Raw genomic sequence first — 17,496 nt, 5'->3', positions numbered from 1 at the left:
AAGGAAATCTGTAATTGAAAAATTACTAGTGAAACATTTCATTGTCAGTTTTTACACACCTATTGGTGCCATGGCAAAAGTTAGTGAATGGTTTTCAATTACAAAAGTCAATCAAGGTAAAATGACTGCGAAATGCCGTCTAATATTCCAGGTAAATTTTTTATCTGAAATAATCTAGTAAATTTTAAAAGTTATCTAAAATTTTTTAAATAGGGAAGCGATAGTGAAGCGAAGGGTGTAGCAGAGAGGTTGTCCGTTGCATCAGCAATGGATGCTTATTGCAGGAAAAAACTAATCATGGAAGACATCGAAAAAGAAAGAGAAAAAGTTTATCGTAGGATTGGTAAATATTTTGTTTTTGTTCCGTTTCTTTTTTCTTGGTGGGGCGGGGACGTGTCATGTGTGCAACAAACGAAAAAAGCAAAAAGATGATCTCGAGACGCGTTTGCCATCTTTTATTTACAACTCTAGTGACTAGTGAAAAGAAAAGGAGAGAAAAGTCAGGGGGAGAAGAAGAGTGTATCTGAAATATTTGGATGACTATGGTTATGCGTTCCATTTGAGAATCTATCGGGGAGTAGGGGGTTATAGGCGTATTTTTTTTTCTCTCTTTTACCAAAGTTCAGCGGAACTGATGATAGGGCCAGCCCCGTTAGTGTCCCCCCCCCCCATCAATTTCTCCGGCCATCATCATGTCTATTTTTTTTTCTCCCTGGCTTTTACTTTTGCCGATGGAAAGAAAAAGTTATAATTATGGATGACACTTTGGCCTATTCTCAATGGCCGTTTCTCTCCCTTTGGCCGATGGAAGATGGTTAGAAAGTCTTGGAAATAAAGAAGAGCCACTATTTTCCATCGAAATATTGATGGGCAATAGGTGATGATCTGCTTCTGACGACTACAATCGCCGATTATATGCGCGCGCGTGTGTGTGTGTGCTCGTCGCCCAGCTTTTCTATCCCCACCACCCCACTGTCGTCTAGTTCATATCCGACAACAGCAGCAGACATCAGTCGTTGATTCACTCTTGCCCGATCGACACGGCGGAAAAACTTAATCTTGTAGACCTTCTGTACAGTCACACGAGTTTTTAAATTTGAAATCATCAAGAAGAGAAGTTTTGGTGATGTCATTCGGTCAAGACGCGATGAACTACCGATGAAGTCAATTTCTATCCCGGTGCTGGCGACTTTTTGTGGTTCTTTTACCGGCCGCTCAATGGCCGGACGGCAGGATGCTAACCAACAGCAGTGGGTGACGAGTCGGTGTTGTGCTTTGCGAACACAACGACCTTACACAAACGTTTGTTTAGTGTAGCTTGTTTTTTTTCTGTGGGTTCTCATGCTGATTCTCGGATCCCGTAATCAGAAACTTGTTTTACATCTAAATTTTTTTTTCCCCTTTTCACTTCCACCCACTTTTTCCTTTTTGATTTTGATTTTATTTCTTTTTTCGTGGTTGGTTTAAAATATTTTCTCCCGACTTCCTATGCTGAGGGGTTTTCATTTGATCTCTTCTTTCGTCTTCTACTTCTTCATCTATTGCAATATTGCCCACATGTTCAAGACAGAAATTTACGACCGACAGCACCATCTCCACAATATCTTTACCTCCTTGCAACTCTGCAACCTCCTTCGCGATTTTTGGGTCTTTTAATTCCCGGTTTTTTTCTTCTTCAGTTTTCTTCTTTTTCTTTATATTCCCGCCTTTTGTAGTTGGGTGTTTCCCCACTACCTATGGCAGTACTAAAAGTATAGAACGTAATTGCTACAATTGCTCAAGGGATCGCGAAGCGATCCCGCTGAGCAATTCGAATTATGATAAAAAACGAAGAGAGACTTTAACAGTGTTGACACTTTTATTTACTAGCTTTTCTAAGATAATTTGCGACATCGTCGCCTCCCTAAACCTCAGACTTTTTTCAAGCTGCTGAGTGCGGGTCAAAAAACAAACTAGAGGGGATAACGGGGACATCTGACCGTACATCTTTCAAACAAAAGGAAACAAATGAAAAACAGACAAACTGAACAAACAAAAAATGTTTTTGAATATTTCCATGGCCAGTAACCGGTTGGGTAAAAGGGTTGCGTGATTCTGTTGCTGCTTCTTTATTTTTTAGCTGCTTCCTTCCCGGCACCTGCCGGCCCATAACCGCCGCTCTTTCCTCCTCTGCTCCTGTTTTGACACCAAGCAAACAAGACTTTAACATCTGGGTAAGATAGGGTGGGAAGAGACTGTTAAAGTCTCTCTTCGTTTTTTATCATAATTCGAATTGCTCAGCGGGATGGCTTTGCGATCCCTCGAGCAATTGTAGCAATTATGAGACAAAAAACTTCCGCTCGACTTTAACAGTGAATTCAAAGCGATGGAGTTTGCGACAAAACGGCTTCTGTCAAAGCGATGGTATGGGGCACTTCTCGTCTATAAAAACGCGTAAATAATGATTCCGCGGCCCAATTGCCTGATCTCAGAACCGAGTCTATCGGGATACCCTGAGCTACGGCACGCGACGCGGCCGCTCCTCTGGTTGAGTGGGCGGAAAAATGGCCTCCAAACCTGCCTCTTTCAGTACTAACTTAATCCACCTGCTCACCGTGCTGGCGGATACGTTCTTAAAAGGGGAAATCAGGCCAATGAGTAGATGCTCGTTGTTACTTTCAGTACGGCAGACGTCCGTCAGGGCTCTGTACGTGCCTAAGCAGTGGACCGGGCAAACCAGTGGGTCGCCCAGCTTTTTTTATTTTTACGGACTGTAAAGCTCCAATGCGCTGGGATTTTCTCGGGCGTCCTAGAGTGAAGGTGGCGCCATCTTCTGTAAATTGAACAAAGTCGAAAGAGATTGAGCTCAACTCGGCCGTCCTTAGAAGGGTCGCCAGCGCCAATAACATGGCTAGTTTTCGCGTAAGCCGCGATAGGTCTAAACTCTCGTTAGGACCCCATGATGCGATCAAATCGACCACCTTGCTTACGTCCCATGTTCGGTCATATCTGGGCCGGGGGGGATTGCGGTTTGAAAGCCCTTTCAGAAGGCTGTAGGAGTAACCAGCAGCATGCAGTTCCGTCAGGTACTCTAAAACGGGATTTAAATCAGCCGACACGGAATCCAGACCGCGCTCGAGGCACCAACTGTGCCAATGGTTCCAGGCGGACTGGTAAGCAGATCTTGTGGTCCGGCGCGATCCCTCCAACAGTAAGTTGACCACCGGACTTGAAAGGCCTTGGCCTGTGAAACGTCTCCGCAGAGTCTCCATGCGATTAACCATAACGGCAGGGGGGGAGGTTCTCCGATAGGTGACGTCAGCAACTCGACGTTCGGCTTCATGACTAGCGCCACGTCCGTCACTAGCTCCAAAACGAGTGGGAACCACGCCGCGCTGGGCCAATACGGGGTCACCAATACTAATGATGCTTGCTCCCTCCTGATTTTCGCGAGGCTCCTGGAGACAAGACCGAAGGGAGGGAAGGCGTAGGCGCTTAATTCTTTCAAGCTCACGGTGAAAGCGTCGGTCCCCATTGCTCCTGGTTGTGGCCGCCAGGAATAAAACCGCTCCAGTTGTCGGTTCCAAGCCGTCGCGAAAAGGTCTACTTCGCAATCCCATTGCGCTTTCAGCTTCCGGAAGGTTGCTCGGCTCAATAGCCAATCGCTGCAGTCTGGTTTCGCCCGCGATTCTCTGTCTGCAATCGTGTTAAGATGCCCGGGTAAATACACCGCTTGAATTGAAATGCGCCGTTTTTCGCACCAAGACGAAATCTCGCCGGCCACTCGCGTAAGTGAAAAAGAACGCGTGCCTCCTCCTTTATTTACGTAGCACACCGCCGTGCTATTGTCCATCTGTAACGAAACAAAAATGTCGGACGCCTTCGCTGTGAAGGATTGGAGGGCGAAAAAGGCGGCCAAGAGCACAAGCTCGTTTATGTGACAGGCGGCTTCTGTTGGGGTCCAAGGGCCCCTCGTTGTCACGCCGTTGCAGGAGACTCCCGATCCGCTCAAAGAAGCATCAGAAAAAATTATTAAATCCGGTTCGCCGGGAAACAAAACCTTTCCTTCCGATAGGTCCATGTTACTCACCCACCAATTCAGGTCGGCCTTTGAATGACGAAACCATCGAAATTCCCGTCATTTTTTCTCAACGCGCGGATGAGTTCGCCTTGCACTTTTCTATAGTGAGACTGGGCGAAACGGACGGCCGAATGGCCCAGGCGAAATTCCCCATAACTTTGGCTAAATCTCGCAGCTTAATCCCGTTCCTCCCCAGAGCCTGAACGCATAACCTCCGCGTCTTCATCCTTTTTTCTTCCGGCAAAATGAAGGAGAGGGACTGGGCATCAATGACCATGCCCAAATATTCGAATGAATGGCAAGGTTCTATGAGGGATTTATCCCAATTTATCAAAAAACCGAGCGACAGAAGGAGTTCGACGGCCATTTCTACATCCTCCAAAAGCCCTTTCCTATCTTGATTCAGAAACAACATGTCGTCCAGGTATATAACTACTCTTACCCCTTTTGAACGAAGGGCGGCCATCACCGGTTTCAAAAGCTTTGTAAAAGCCCGCGGTGCTGGCGTAAGGCCAAAGGCCAGACATGTGAATTGGAATGCGGTCCCCTTCCAGCGAAAACGTAAAAAAGGTTGGTGGGTGTGGCACAAGGGAACTGTTAAATAAGCGTCCTTGAGGTCTAGCTTTGCTAACCAATCCCCTTTTTGTAAAAGATTCCTTACTACATCAAGGCCCTCCATTTTAAAATGCTCATAACGGATGTGCCTATTTAGATTTCTTAAATTAATAATGGGCCTAAAACCTCCGTTTTTCTTTGGGATCGCGAAAATGTTGCTGAAAAATCCCGGAGTATCCGTAGCTTCAATGATGGCCCATTTTTTTAGTAGGCTGGCCACCTCTTCAGCGCACACCGCTTCCATCTGCTGGCCCATTACGCTCTCCGGTGTTTCCGTCTTTTGCAACGGTCGGGATACGAAATCGATGAAAAAACCCCGTTCGACCACGCTCAATATCCAGGGGTCTTTAGAAATTACACGCCACGCATTGCCAAACACCTTTATTTAGCCCCAACTAAATCGGGGCTTAAACTAATAGGAAAAGATACCGGATTTGCTGCATACCTTGTCTGATAGATTATTTTTTCTCCGGTATCCTTGTGCCTTGATGTGCTAGGCTGCTGCTCGGCTCTCTTTTCGGCTGGATGCTGATGAGGTTTCTTCAAGCTCTTTCCTCTTCCTGATGCCGCAACTTTCTGTAATTTCGCGTCTTCATCTGCCGCCTGAAGTAACGCGCTCGTAAAGGAAGGCCCGAAGAGATGGCCCACTTCCGCCGGCGAAAACTTAGATGGGTCTTTCAGCAGGTTTTTAAAACGTGGGTAGACGCTGTTCATCACGTTGGACCTACGGTTCTTTGAAATGTAAAAGTGCGCTTCCGCCCAGAGACGAATGGCGGACTCGAGAATAACGGCCTCCTCCGAGTTCTCCGGGAAGCGATTCCAAAGCGACATTAAAGGTTTGGCCACATCGAGTACCTTAAGTTGAGTCAATTTCCAGATCAGCTCCCACTGATTGATGTATTTGCCGTTCCTGTCCCTCAGAAGCTGCCGTTTGACTACATCGTCCATCTTCGGGCATGTCAGGGAGAAAGTTGCGTCCTCAAAATTCGGGTTGAAAGTGTCCCTCAACTCCTTAGTCGAGGTCGCCGGCAGTCCCACCGACATCCACGAGGCCAGCTGGTCCGTCGCGAATTTTGAAACTGGAAGAATCTGTCGTGGAGCGGGAACCTCCGGATCTCCGGTTGGGGGAGGCGGGAAACGTCTTCCGTCACGCCGCGATGATCGCGATCTTGATCTGCTTCGGCGATGACAGTGTCTATCTTGAGATGAACGACGCCTTCCGCTGCGATCTCTTGAGTCGCGTCTACGATCCCTCGAGTCGCGCCTTCAATCCCTGTCGTACCTTCGGTCTCGGCGTCCTCTTCTATCAGATGATGTAGACCGCGATCGAGAACGTGGGGGCCTAGGCTGAGGTCTCGCTGGCTGTCTATTGTCCATTGCGTTTACTCTTGAGTTTATGGAAATCGTACCCTCACTTTGCACGGTGGGCGTAGGAGAGGGAGGAATTTCCATGAGAAAAAGCTAAAAAAGGTCTGAGGTTTAGGGAGGCGACGATGTTGCAAATTATCTTAGAAAAGCTAGTAAATAAAAGTGTCAACACTGTTAAAGTCGAGCGGGAGTTTTTTGTCTCATAATTCTTTTCTTCCTCCCCGACCGCCACCAATTTTTTTTTTTCATTTCATCGAAAAGAAACCAGAAACTTTGCCACGTTCAATGTTGTTCAAAACTTTTTTATTATGCGCTAGTTACAAACGATAGCGGCGGCCTACCACCACCCCTCTTGTGAGACTGATTAAAATCGCAAAAAAGGTGGTGATGGAAAATTGGGGGAAAACTATTAAATTTGCAAACTTTGACCCCTCCCCCCTTCATCCACACTTAACCATTTTCTGGTTCCGTTACTTGTCCTGCTCTTCTAGTTACGTTTTATTGATTTATCGGTATTCAATAGAGAACCCGCCGAAATCGGCTTTATTTTAGGGAGGAACCCATGGCCCTTGCCTATGAAATCTGTGTGTGTGTGGGTCTGTCAATGATGGCAGCACTTGTGGGCTTCCCTGGCACTTTCAATCAAAGATTTCCTTTTTGCCTTTGAGTTTTTTTTTGAATTGACGAATCGACCGACGACCCGTTGTGCACTAAAGGAAACAGATCTATTTTTACATTGACGTAGTATTTCTAGGAAAAATTGAGCTTAGCGAGAGATTGGAATATTGACAGACATTTGAATACGTAGATCCGATCGTAATTATCAATCTGGTCTGAAGAAAGAGAGCTAGAAAAAAAAGCTGAGCTTTTCTTAAACGCCATCTTTGTTATCTAGGCCAGATCTATACATGCTTTTTTTTATGAAATGAGCCATCTTTATGTTTTGGCTTCTTCTTCTTCTTTTTTTGCAGAGCTGGGAGAGCACTTGTTTTTTTTTAGCAGGCCGGAGAGAGTGGCAGTATTCTATGTTCTTTTACATCTCCAGCAACAGCCGCAAAAAGCTTGAGGCTTCGTGAATCGTGACTCGCAAGACAATGCTCCTAAATCGACTCATTATAGAAAAGCCCCCAACCGATGTATTTTATACGCTATACAACAAATGAAACCGCGGGGTGGGGGGGTGAAAATAGTTAATGTATAATTGTTAATTAAAAATATTTATTAATTATATGTTTTTATAAACTTTTTCACACAGAGATAATTAATCGGCTGGATCCAAGCCTTAAGATCCAAGAGATGAAAACAGTGATCCATACAATTTCGAAAATAACCAAAGCTAAAATGAAACTATACAATAATTCAATTTGTGAATATTGTACTCATCTTGAAGAATTCAAAAGTTCCCAGGCGCTGAACCATCACCAAATGACCGTACACTCAGGACATTTCAAAGACATCACCGAACAATTCTACCATTATGTCAACCTCCTTGCCGATGAACGGTTTCAAATGGCAGTAGAAGAGATTAAAGCCGAGATTGCAGGACAAGAGAAATTTGTCGTATTTCTTAATGCAAGTTTAAAGGTAATATATCTTTAGTCTATAATTTTAAAAAATACTTTATCAAATTACTTTAATTTCAATTAGGCAAAAGTCGAAAAATTAATGGGAGACATGGATGGAAAATCTGGCACCAAAAGGAAACTGCAATCAGGAAAAAAAAGAGGAAAAGAAATCTGCAACCACAAGGAAAGTCATCGACGGTTCCAAGCAGCAGCAGCGTCAAAAGCAAATGGGTCCCGCTTGAAGTGCCTGAAGTGCCGGTGGTTGCGAACGACTACGAACGTCAACTGTTTCGTGAATCGCAACAGCAAAAGGCTGGGCCGCTGCAGCGATACCCATCGGTTGGAATTAATAGGTCTTCTACACTAACAAACAGCTATTACGGTCATCAGGATCAATTTCATTCAGCTCCAGCTGTGCCAGCCTATCCCACGAAACCTACAACTCCATTCCAGGGCAATAATTGGGCAACATCCACTAGTACTTACAAATCTCCTACAGCAGCGACTTCGATGCCTCCAACGGCCAATACACCTGCACCACCTCCAAGTGGCCAGCCTGTACAAAAATTTTACCAAGTTCCGGGTGCCCAGCCTTTGCAACCATTTCGTCGGTTGTTGAAAAGGGCAATAACAAATAAAAAAATAATAAATGAAAATATGCAACAATGTCATCAGTCCCCGAGCATCCAGCCTTCGCAGCAATTTCATCAACCTCGTCCAAGCATCAAGCCTTCGCAGCAGTATCATCAGCCTGCTCCACCACCGCCTGCAGCAGCTACGATGGATCCTCCCACAATTACAAAGAATGTTTCGCGCTTGGGCTCACAGAATCAACGTAACAGAGTTTACGTCCAGGATACTAGCGTTTCCAGTGGTCGATCTGGTGGATATTTCAACGGTGCGTCGAATTCGCAATTCCAGCAAGTCAATTAGATGGGTTACATGTCCCAGCCACCAGAAACGAATTCGGCGATATTCCAACATACTGGTCAGTTCAACACTCCGTCATCTTACGCGCAACAGGGCGGTTTTCCTAGAAATCATTTTAACCAGCCTTTACCACCCTCCCCTGGGTCGTTCAATATGCAAAGCGGACAGATGTCTAACGGCGGAGGAATGGATAATGTCCAACAGCCTCCATCTCTTTACAATCCAATGGAACACGCTCAAGCGCCGCAGCAACAAAGCGCATTTATGCAACCAACATAATTTCCTCCCCCTCAGCCCGCCGGGCCCGTCGTCGTTCCTGGAACTGATCCCATCCTCCCGGCCGTCTTGGAACTGCCCGAAGACGTCGAGGATGCCTTTCTCCACTCTCTCATTCCAAATTTAGGCAAGTCCTGGGAAATTTCATGCAAATTTACGTCAGTTATTTGATTCAATTTTTCTCTTTTTCCGCAACAGACACGAGGCAAATCGTCTTCAGACTGGCCCCAACCTATTCCCTGTATCTGATGGCTCGCTACCGAGCCTCGACTCACTTCCGGGCCGGAAGTGAGTCGCTCCACTATGTCTCTCAACAAGATGGACCCGGTCCAGCAGCAACAACAACGTCGACCACCTCTGCCCCAGACACAACTACAGCAGCAGCAACAACAGGCGTTCCAGGAGCGACTGGTCGACTGGGATCGTCCGCCGTAGTCGCATCGGATGAATTCCAACAGCAGTCCCAGTCTGGCCAACATCAACGACCCCCAGCAACAACAGCAGGCGATGGGCCAAGGCCGTCCTCGCCTCAATTGCGCAACGCCAATTCCTGGTCGGTGCCGGCTCTGCACCACAACAGTGAGCCCAACGTGGGCATGAATCAGTCGCAGGACGGAAATCACCACTTTCAGACGGAGCAGCAGCAACAACAATTCTACGCCCAGCAACAGCAGCAGCAACAACAGCCAGCCATTCTCATTATTCAGCCTTTCGAGTTGTCATTCAATCAAGGAGCAATGCATGCTCCAGTTGATATGATTCAAAACCAACACCACCAGCAGGCGCCTGAGCCAGTCCAGCTAGCCCAAGCCTTGCTTCCGATTCCAAACGAACACTTAATCATTCACGATGTGACGGCCGCTTCGGTAAAACGCAACAATGGCGTCGATGAGTCGATGGATGAAGAAGAATTTTCGCCACGATTGGAGAGACAAAAAAAACCAATCATCCAAAAATCCAAGCAGGAACACACACGCAAATTCTCGAAATTATCCCTTAGTCTACGTAAGACCAATACAGGTCAAGAATATCCCCTCTGCCGCTAAAAAAACACGTAATGAATGTAAATAACGTGTCCCTGGGAAACGGACCCTGGATGAAGAAGACTCATCTTTTTATTTTTTCCCCCTTTTGATGTTTAAGAAGTTTTTTTCCACCAACCTTGTGTTAAATGAATAAGAATACATGTATTACTTTGTCGGCGAATGTTTTGGAATCATTATTATGATCATAAATTTACTAAAATAATCATTATTTTGCACCGCAATTACAAAGACCGGATGACGTTGTTGCGCATCGAACAGGACATGATCGCCCTAGTTAGAGATACCAAACGTACCTGTCACCGCTTTCCGGCCATGTCCTCCTATCACCGAATGCTCGTCCACCAAGTCGCCGCTTACTTTGGCATGGAACACAATGTCGACCAATCCGGTACAGTACCAAAAAAAACAATTTTAGCTTGACTGTCAATTTTCTTTTTTCTTATTCAAAATAAGAAAATTTTGGTTCGGTTGTTGACAGATAACTGCGTGGTGGTGAGCAAATCGCGTCACACGCGGTTGCCGGAGGTCGCATTCAAAGAGTATGTTCGTGACGATGTCGTCCTTCCGGAGGAGTCCAACAGGAAATTGAATCCCAAAAGAGAAACGGTCTCGTTCGAGGAACCCGACCATCACAGCAGCAACGGCAGCAGCAGCAACGGCGGCAACAAGTTCACCCGTTCGTTGGAAATCTGAAGTCGGAGCCTGGAAGAGCGTGACTGCGTGCTGGGCATGGACAGCAAAGCAAAGAACCGTGCCTTCCAACCTCAAGTGACGCTGGTCCCAGAAGGAGTCTGCTGTCCAGCAGTCGAAGGAGCCACTACTACGGGAGCCAGAAGGAAGGAAAATCTGTCGGAATCCAACGTCTCCGCTTACGCCACTCCGACGACTTCACGCACAAACAGCGAAGACATCCAGACTCTTCGATGGCCAAAGCGGATGACACAAGGAACACTTCGCACTAACATGCGCATTCCCAAGGTAATATTTCTTATGTAATATTAATTTTAAAAATTAATACAATTGTTTGATTTCGTCGACAGGTGGATTCGTTCGATAGTCGCGACTTACTAGGCGGCTACGGCAACACTTTAAGTCCGACCGTGGCAAAGTCGTACAGTTTTGGTGGATACACGGCCACTTGCACATCGCACGAGGCCAATGCGGCTGCCATGAGAGGAGGTGATCAAGTCAACGGAGCCTCGGGTATCTATCAACAGCAACACCACGTCAACACCCAACATCATGGCGGACAGAATTATGGCACACGATTTTTATCCAAAAGTTTATAGGCAGCGCAATACAAAAGGAATACTCGGGTAGAGCCTCATAGTTTCCTTGATGCAGCATTCCAGGTATTTGAGTTCAGTCAAGTCCTGAGCGGTAGGCCTAATACACGGCCGATCAGAATCCCCAAAAATGGCATCCACCTCTTCTTGTAACAGCTGCTGTTGTACGGATACATCAGATCGTCAAGAAGCAGAAATGATTAGAGTTTCACACTTGTAAATGAATTGGAAATTACCAGAGGGATCGCTCTGCGATCCCGATAGGTAATTATAATTATACTAGAATGAACGAAGTGAGACCCTAAGGGCGTAGACGAATTATATTTAAGCTCTTCAAAGACAAATACTTAGGTTACCTCGCCCCTTGCAACGCCCCTCTCTCATCAGACTTTTTTCTCAGGACCGACTTGGCGATTGCAATAACACCGGGGTGAATAACCAATTTGTACAAAAAACATCATTTTTTCTCATGAAAAATGTGGGTCAAACATAATAAATGGCAAATTTTCTGTTTCGAAAAGGGAAATAATATATAAACTGAACCAAAATAAAGTGTTGTTTGGGCAAAAAAACGGTGATACTGGGCAAAAAAAAGCTCCAAACTAGTTCAAAGGGAAAGAACATGACTTGACTGCTTGGTAGGGTAACAGAGAATTGTGGTTGGCATCACTCTTGCTTGTCGTTCGCACCACGCCTGGATGAAATCAAATTAAAAAAGAAAAAATCTATGAACTGACATGAAACACAAGCGCGACCCAAGAATAACGAAGTAGGGCGGAGTGGGGGGGGGAAATAAAGACCCTTAGGGTCTCACTTCGTTCATTCTAGTATAATTATAATTACCTATCGGGATCGCAGAGCGATCCCTCTGGTAATTTCCAATTATACTGACGAAAGTGACTACTTTCGACCCTAAGGGTGATTTTAAAGTTGGTCGCGCGAACCCCCCACACCCGAATTGAATATTGCTGGTGTCATCGGCGCTATCGCATCTCTCTGGTAAAATCTACCGAATGTAGACGCGCTACTCCAATGCCCAGCTTTAAGAATACGATCGACTGACATGCCGGAAGCCAGTGCCTTAGAGGCCGCCGCTCCTCTTGTGGAGTGAGCTTTGAACAGGGACGTATCAATTCCGGATGAGGCTAGGGCTGAACGTATCCATCCGCTTATGGTGTTCGCCGTAACTTTCCCATGCGGTGAAATAAATGAAATGAAAAGCGAATTAATATTTGTATCGTTGCGATGGGTTGACGTCCTGTCGACGTATACCCTGACCGCTTCGACTGGACAACACGCCGAATCCGGAAGACCCGGGATAACGATTGATTGTAGTGGCCCATTGTGCTGCGCTTTTCTGGGTTTCAAAAGAGTAAACGTAACCCCGCTATTTGAAAAGATTATTGACGACAGATTAATGGAGGCCAGTTCAGAAACTCTCAGCAAAGAAGCCAGAGCCAACAACATGACAGTTTTTCGCGTTAACACCGAGATTGCGAGACTGTGATTTTCGCCGAGCGCCGATAAATAATTAATGACTGCGTTAGGGTCCCATGTACAGTCATATCTTGGTTTTGGGGGGTTAAGGTTGTAGCACCCGTCCAGGAGATTCTTCACTAGCGGGTGAATCCCCACCGGATTGCCGTTGAAAGGCGGAACTGTTTTGGAGAGCATCGACCGATTGATATTAATAGTGCTATAAGTTTTGCCTGATTGGTACAAGTGCGCTAAAAACTCCAACACTGAGTTTAAAGATACCGACAAGGGATTTTCACCCCGTTGAAAACACCAATGACTCCAGCCCCTCCAGGCTGACTCGTATGTTGAAAGTGTTGAAGTTCGGTTGCTGGCCACAAGAAGCTTGACCAATGGTTCCGAAAACCCCTTCCGGCGGAACTGTCTCCGGATAATATCCAAACGGCTAATTGTAAGGCCCCGGTTTTCAGTAGAGGGTGTGGCTCGCCTTTGGGTGACACCAACAGGGTCGGGACGGATGTAGAAGGAGAGGAACGTCGCATGTGAGTTCCAACAGAATTGGAAACCAAGGCTGCGCCGGCCATACTGGACAAACCATAACGGTGTTAGCTAATTCCCTCCTAATTTTCTCGAGGCAATTTGGGATTAAATTAAATGGAGGAAACGCGTAGCCCAAAATCCCCCCCCCCCCCAATTGACTGAAAAGGCGTTGACGGCCGTCGACCCAGGTTGTGGCCGCCATGAAACCAATTTTGGAAGCTGGGCATTCCAGAGAGAGTTAAACAAGTCGATCTCGATGTGCCAAATGTCCCGAATTTTCCCGAACACCACCTGATCTAACTTCCAGTCGCTCGAATCGGTGTCGGATCGTGACTCTTTATCCGGTTCGATATTAAGCTCACCCGCCAAATGAGCCGCTATGATTGTGAGTTGTCGCTGCTCACAAAAATCTGCCAGTGTTTTGGCTATCTTAGTTAGCCCCACCGACTTCGTGCCCCCTCCCTTATTAATATAGCATAGCGCCGTGGAATTATCCAAATACATTTTGACAGAAAGCCCCCGTGAATCTTTAACAAACGATTGCAGGGCATACAGGGCGCCGAGGAGTTCGAGGCTGTGAATGTGCATTAAAGTCTGATCTGCCGTCCATGGTCCCCGCGTCGTAACTCCGTTGCAAATGGCCCCCCAGCTCGTCATCGAAGCATCCGAATAAATTTCTAAATCCGGAATCTTCGGAAAGAATTCCTTTCCGTTGACTTTCTCTAGATTAGCCACCCACCATTCCAAATCCAATCTAGATTCAGGGGAGAGGCAACACCGTACATTGAGGTTCCCGAGCGCTTTTTGCGATTCAACTATATAAAATCGCTGCATACTTCGGTAGTGCGATTGGGCGAAGGGAATAGTAGGGATGGCCCACGTGAAGTTCCCTAAAATTGACGCCACGTCGTGCAAAATAACCTGCCCGCTAGACAGAGCTTTTTCACACATTCTTTTAACATCCTGAACCTTTGAGGCCGGAAGAGCGAACGATAGTTCGACGGAATTCATAGCCATCCCCAGATATTCCATAATTTTGGATGGCTCCAAAACGGACTTTTCCCAATTAATCAAGAAACCCAACTCCTGTAATAAATCCAAGGCAATCTGGAGGTCAAAATTGTTCGTTCAAAATTAGGAAATCGTCAAGGTAGACGACCAAGCGTACGCCCCTTTTTCTTAAAAAGGCAACCACCACCCGTAACAACTTAGTAAAAATGCGCGGCGCAGGGGAGAGACAAAATGCCATACAAGTGAACTGGTAAATCCGCCCCCTCCATGCAAAACGGAGATATTTTTGTTGCAAGCAATGTACCGGGACCGTCAGGTATGCGTCCTTAAGGTCAAGTTTGACGAACCAGTCCCCTTCCCTTACCAAATATCGCACCGTCTCCAAGTTTTCCATTTGTGTTTTCCAAATGTTCGTAAACAATGAACTTATTAAGTGGTTTAAGATTGACTATCGGTCTAAATCCATTCCCTTTTTTCGGAATACAAAAGAAGGAACAAATAAACCCCTCCGACCCATCAATCACTTCCGTAATGGCTTCTTTTTTTTAAATACTAGTAACCTCGGAATCGCAAACTGTCTGCATTTCAACTGACATTGCGACTTCGTAAAGCCGTGATTGCTGGGTTGGTCGTGACGAGAAATTAATGACTAATCCCTCTGACACCGTTCTCAAAACCCAGGGATCCTCCGATACCATAACCCAATTCTTTGCAAAATCCCGCAGTCTAGCGCCAACTTTGACATTCTCTGCATTACATAAGGAGGATACAGAGAGGGAAAGGGGAGATAACTCGTACCTTCTGCTTGCCCCACCGCGACCGCGGGGTCCCCGATGATCCGACAAGGCTCTCCGGCCACGTCCTCTGCCCCGCTCGACCGGTTGATACTCGATAAATTGGAGCTGACGGCGGGTGGCTCTGACTGCCCCCGTCTGGTTGAACGGAACGGATTCCTCCTCCCGCGGGTCGCGGCTGCTACCGCTAAATCCCGCTTCGCCAACGTCTCGTCCTGGTTCGCTTCTTTCAGCATAAGCTCCAGGAAATTCCCGGTAAACAGGAGCTCGCGGGCCTCCTTCCCGGTTGTGAAGACGCTATCGTCTTTAAGCAAGTAATCGACTCTGGGATCAGTTACGCTGATAACTGCGTCCCGTCGCTTCTTGGAAACGTGCGCATAAGCTCGGCCCCACTGTTGTAACGCGGCTTTGATCGCTCGGCCCGCTAGGACCGAGTCCATGATTTTAAGTTGTGTCTTTACCAGCGCCTCTTCTCTCGCACTAACGATCTTGAAAAGGCCTTTCTCCCGTGCCCGCCGACTCATAAAGCCGTCCAGTTTTGGTGGCATGAGTGAAAAACCCTGCTCTTCAAATGACAAGGGAAATTCTTTTGAGGTCTGCAATGACTGTTCCGTAGATACCCCGTTAACTAGTAAGGATGAAATTTCTTCACAAATCTCTTTTGACACTAAATGAGGGATATCGGTTGCGACTGACTCGCCCTGCGTTTTGGAACCCAAACTTTGGCCCTCCGTTACTAACAAGGGAGTCGCTTGGTTAGAAGTGCTTGGTACGGGCTCCTCATGAGGAACGAGAGCTGCAGCTCTCGAAGCTTTCGGATTAGACTTCTTCACCAATGCTTTACCTTTACTTGTCCCCGACGCTACCTGATCTGCACCCGGCGGGTTTTTTGGTAACCATTGGCGACCTGTCTCTACCTGTCCGTCCTCCTCTTCGTCCTCCCACTCGTCGTAGCACTCGTCTTCGTACTCGTTAAACGTTGGATAGGATCGAGGATCATAGTTGTGGCGAAAAGGATCAGCGTGATCGGGATAAAACTGGACCTGCGGCCTACCACGTGCGTAATGATAAGGATCTGGAACGTCGTGTCTTCTCAAGGGGGATCTCTCTCGATACTGGTCGTAATCTTCGCCATAATGAGGATAAGGAAACTCTGGGTAGTCGTAATCGAAACGATAGTCAAAACGAGGATCACGATTAGACATTATACCCCGGCCTACGTAAACCACAAGAGAGAAATCACACTGATCGAACTTAAACTTGAGGAAATAAGAAAACTGTGTCGTGAAAATGAACTTTTTGCGAAACTAGTTTCTATGACCTACGCTGTACAAGAGCTTAAAAAAGTCTGATGAGAGAGGGGCGTTGCAAGGGGCGAGGTAACCTAAGTATTTGTCTTTGAAGAGCTTAAATATAATTCGTCTACACCCTTAGGGTCGAAAGTAGTCACTTTCGTCAGTATAATTCTAAATTGTTTCAAACGTACTTGGTGATCACGATTCTTTGCAATCATGTAGAGGAACCAGGTAAAAGCCAAAGACGTTGTTTGACTCTGAATTGTCGAGCGTAATATAAATAGTTTGATCAGAACGTCAGAGATATTATAAACACATTGAGTCTTATAATTATACCGCGCCTAAGAATGCACTGACTTCGTCTTTTATGTCACTGTCACTAAAATGATCTTTCCCCAAGTCTTTAATGAGCATATCCAGGAAGGGCTATTTCTTTTCTAATGAGATTATAAGGAAGGAATAACAGAATAATATAGGAACCATGTATGAATATATTATTGCGAGCCCGAAGGGCGAAGCTAATAATCGCATACGCAGAAAAAAAAAGCCATGTCACTTTGTCTGTATGTATGTATGTATGTATGTATGTATGTAACGCTCCATAGCTCGGGCGTTTTACGACACATTTAGGACTTTTTGGTCTTAAAAATTAGACAAAAAATATGCGGTGTGACCAGAACAAAAATAATTTAATTTACTTAATTAGTTCTCCTGTAATTAATGAAAAACTGCTAAAATAATTGCTTAACGACTAGTGACATCTAGCGGTTGCGACTACAACTATTTCACTTTCACATCAAATCACCACCAGATGTTATTTATGTTTTGTAGTTATTTGAATAATTGATGGTTATTTTTAAATTCAATTATTGAACTTTATGTGTAAAAATTGGAAAATATGAGTTGATCAAACCAAACGTAAATAACTTGCAAGGATATTGAACTGTGACAAAAAATCCCGTTTTAAGACAAAAAGTCTGTGAAGAAAAGTGTGAATAACAGATTCACAACAGATTTCGGACTTTTTGGTCTTAAAAATTACACAAAAAATGTGCGTTGCTGCCAGAACAAAAATAATTTTATTTACTTTGATAATGGATCGAATTAAAAGACAATAAATAGATTTTTGGTTATAGCGCTGGCATGATAATGAAGAGGGCCATGGTTCAAGTCTCATTAAAGATTTAATTTTATTTAGAATAAAAATATTGTTTTGACCCATGCCCTTTGTTAA

General features: G+C 45.7%; 4 protein-coding genes across 4 annotated transcripts in view; 3 read left to right on the top strand and 1 right to left on the bottom strand.

Moving 5' to 3' along the window:
* The window catches only part of LOC124312357 (collagen alpha-1(I) chain-like), a 1,404,094-nt gene that overhangs the window by 100,459 nt on the left and 1,286,139 nt on the right, over window positions 1-17,496 (top strand). The window lies entirely within an intron of this gene.
* Window positions 1,915-6,022, bottom strand: LOC124312462. The gene is made up of 2 exons (XM_046776983.1): window positions 5,121-6,022; window positions 1,915-2,175 (listed from the first exon to the last, which is right to left on the bottom strand). Exons 1-2 carry the CDS (start codon window positions 5,717-5,719, stop codon window positions 2,109-2,111), a joined length of 666 nt encoding a protein of 221 aa, XP_046632939.1. The 5' UTR covers window positions 5,720-6,022; the 3' UTR covers window positions 1,915-2,108.
* Window positions 7,385-8,541, top strand: LOC124310734 (developmental and secondary metabolism regulator VEA1-like). The gene is made up of 2 exons (XM_046774691.1): window positions 7,385-7,619; window positions 7,691-8,541. Exons 1-2 carry the CDS (start codon window positions 7,385-7,387, stop codon window positions 8,539-8,541), a joined length of 1,086 nt encoding a protein of 361 aa, XP_046630647.1.
* On the top strand, window positions 10,077-10,553 carry LOC124310733 (cAMP-regulated phosphoprotein 21-like). The gene is made up of 2 exons (XM_046774690.1): window positions 10,077-10,248; window positions 10,339-10,553. The coding sequence occupies exons 1-2, from the start codon at window positions 10,095-10,097 to the stop codon at window positions 10,551-10,553; spliced, it is 369 nt and encodes a 122-aa protein (XP_046630646.1). The 5' UTR covers window positions 10,077-10,094.

The sequence above is a fragment of the Daphnia pulicaria genome, chromosome 8, assembly GCF_021234035.1.
Source record: "Daphnia pulicaria isolate SC F1-1A chromosome 8, SC_F0-13Bv2, whole genome shotgun sequence".
Classification (NCBI taxonomy): domain Eukaryota; kingdom Metazoa; phylum Arthropoda; class Branchiopoda; order Diplostraca; family Daphniidae; genus Daphnia; species Daphnia pulicaria.
The sequence above is the reverse complement of the archived record's forward strand: the minus strand, read 5'-3'. Positions and strand labels throughout refer to the sequence as shown.

Coding starts and splice junctions, on each gene's coding strand:
- LOC124312462 (XM_046776983.1), bottom strand. CDS start 5,719: ATGTCGGTGGGACTGCCGGCGACCTCGACTAAGGAGTTGAGGGACACT. Junction 2,176..5,120: donor AAAATAATCTATCAGACAAG/GTATGCAGCAAA, acceptor GTGTCAAAACAG/GAGCAGAGGAGGAAAGAGCG.
- LOC124310734 (XM_046774691.1), top strand. CDS start 7,385: ATGAAACTATACAATAATTCAATTTGTGAATATTGTACTCATCTTGAA. Junction 7,620..7,690: donor TGTCGTATTTCTTAATGCAA/GTTTAAAGGTAA, acceptor AATTTCAATTAG/GCAAAAGTCGAAAAATTAAT.
- LOC124310733 (XM_046774690.1), top strand. CDS start 10,095: ATGACGTTGTTGCGCATCGAACAGGACATGATCGCCCTAGTTAGAGAT. Junction 10,249..10,338: donor ACACAATGTCGACCAATCCG/GTACAGTACCAA, acceptor GGTTGTTGACAG/ATAACTGCGTGGTGGTGAGC.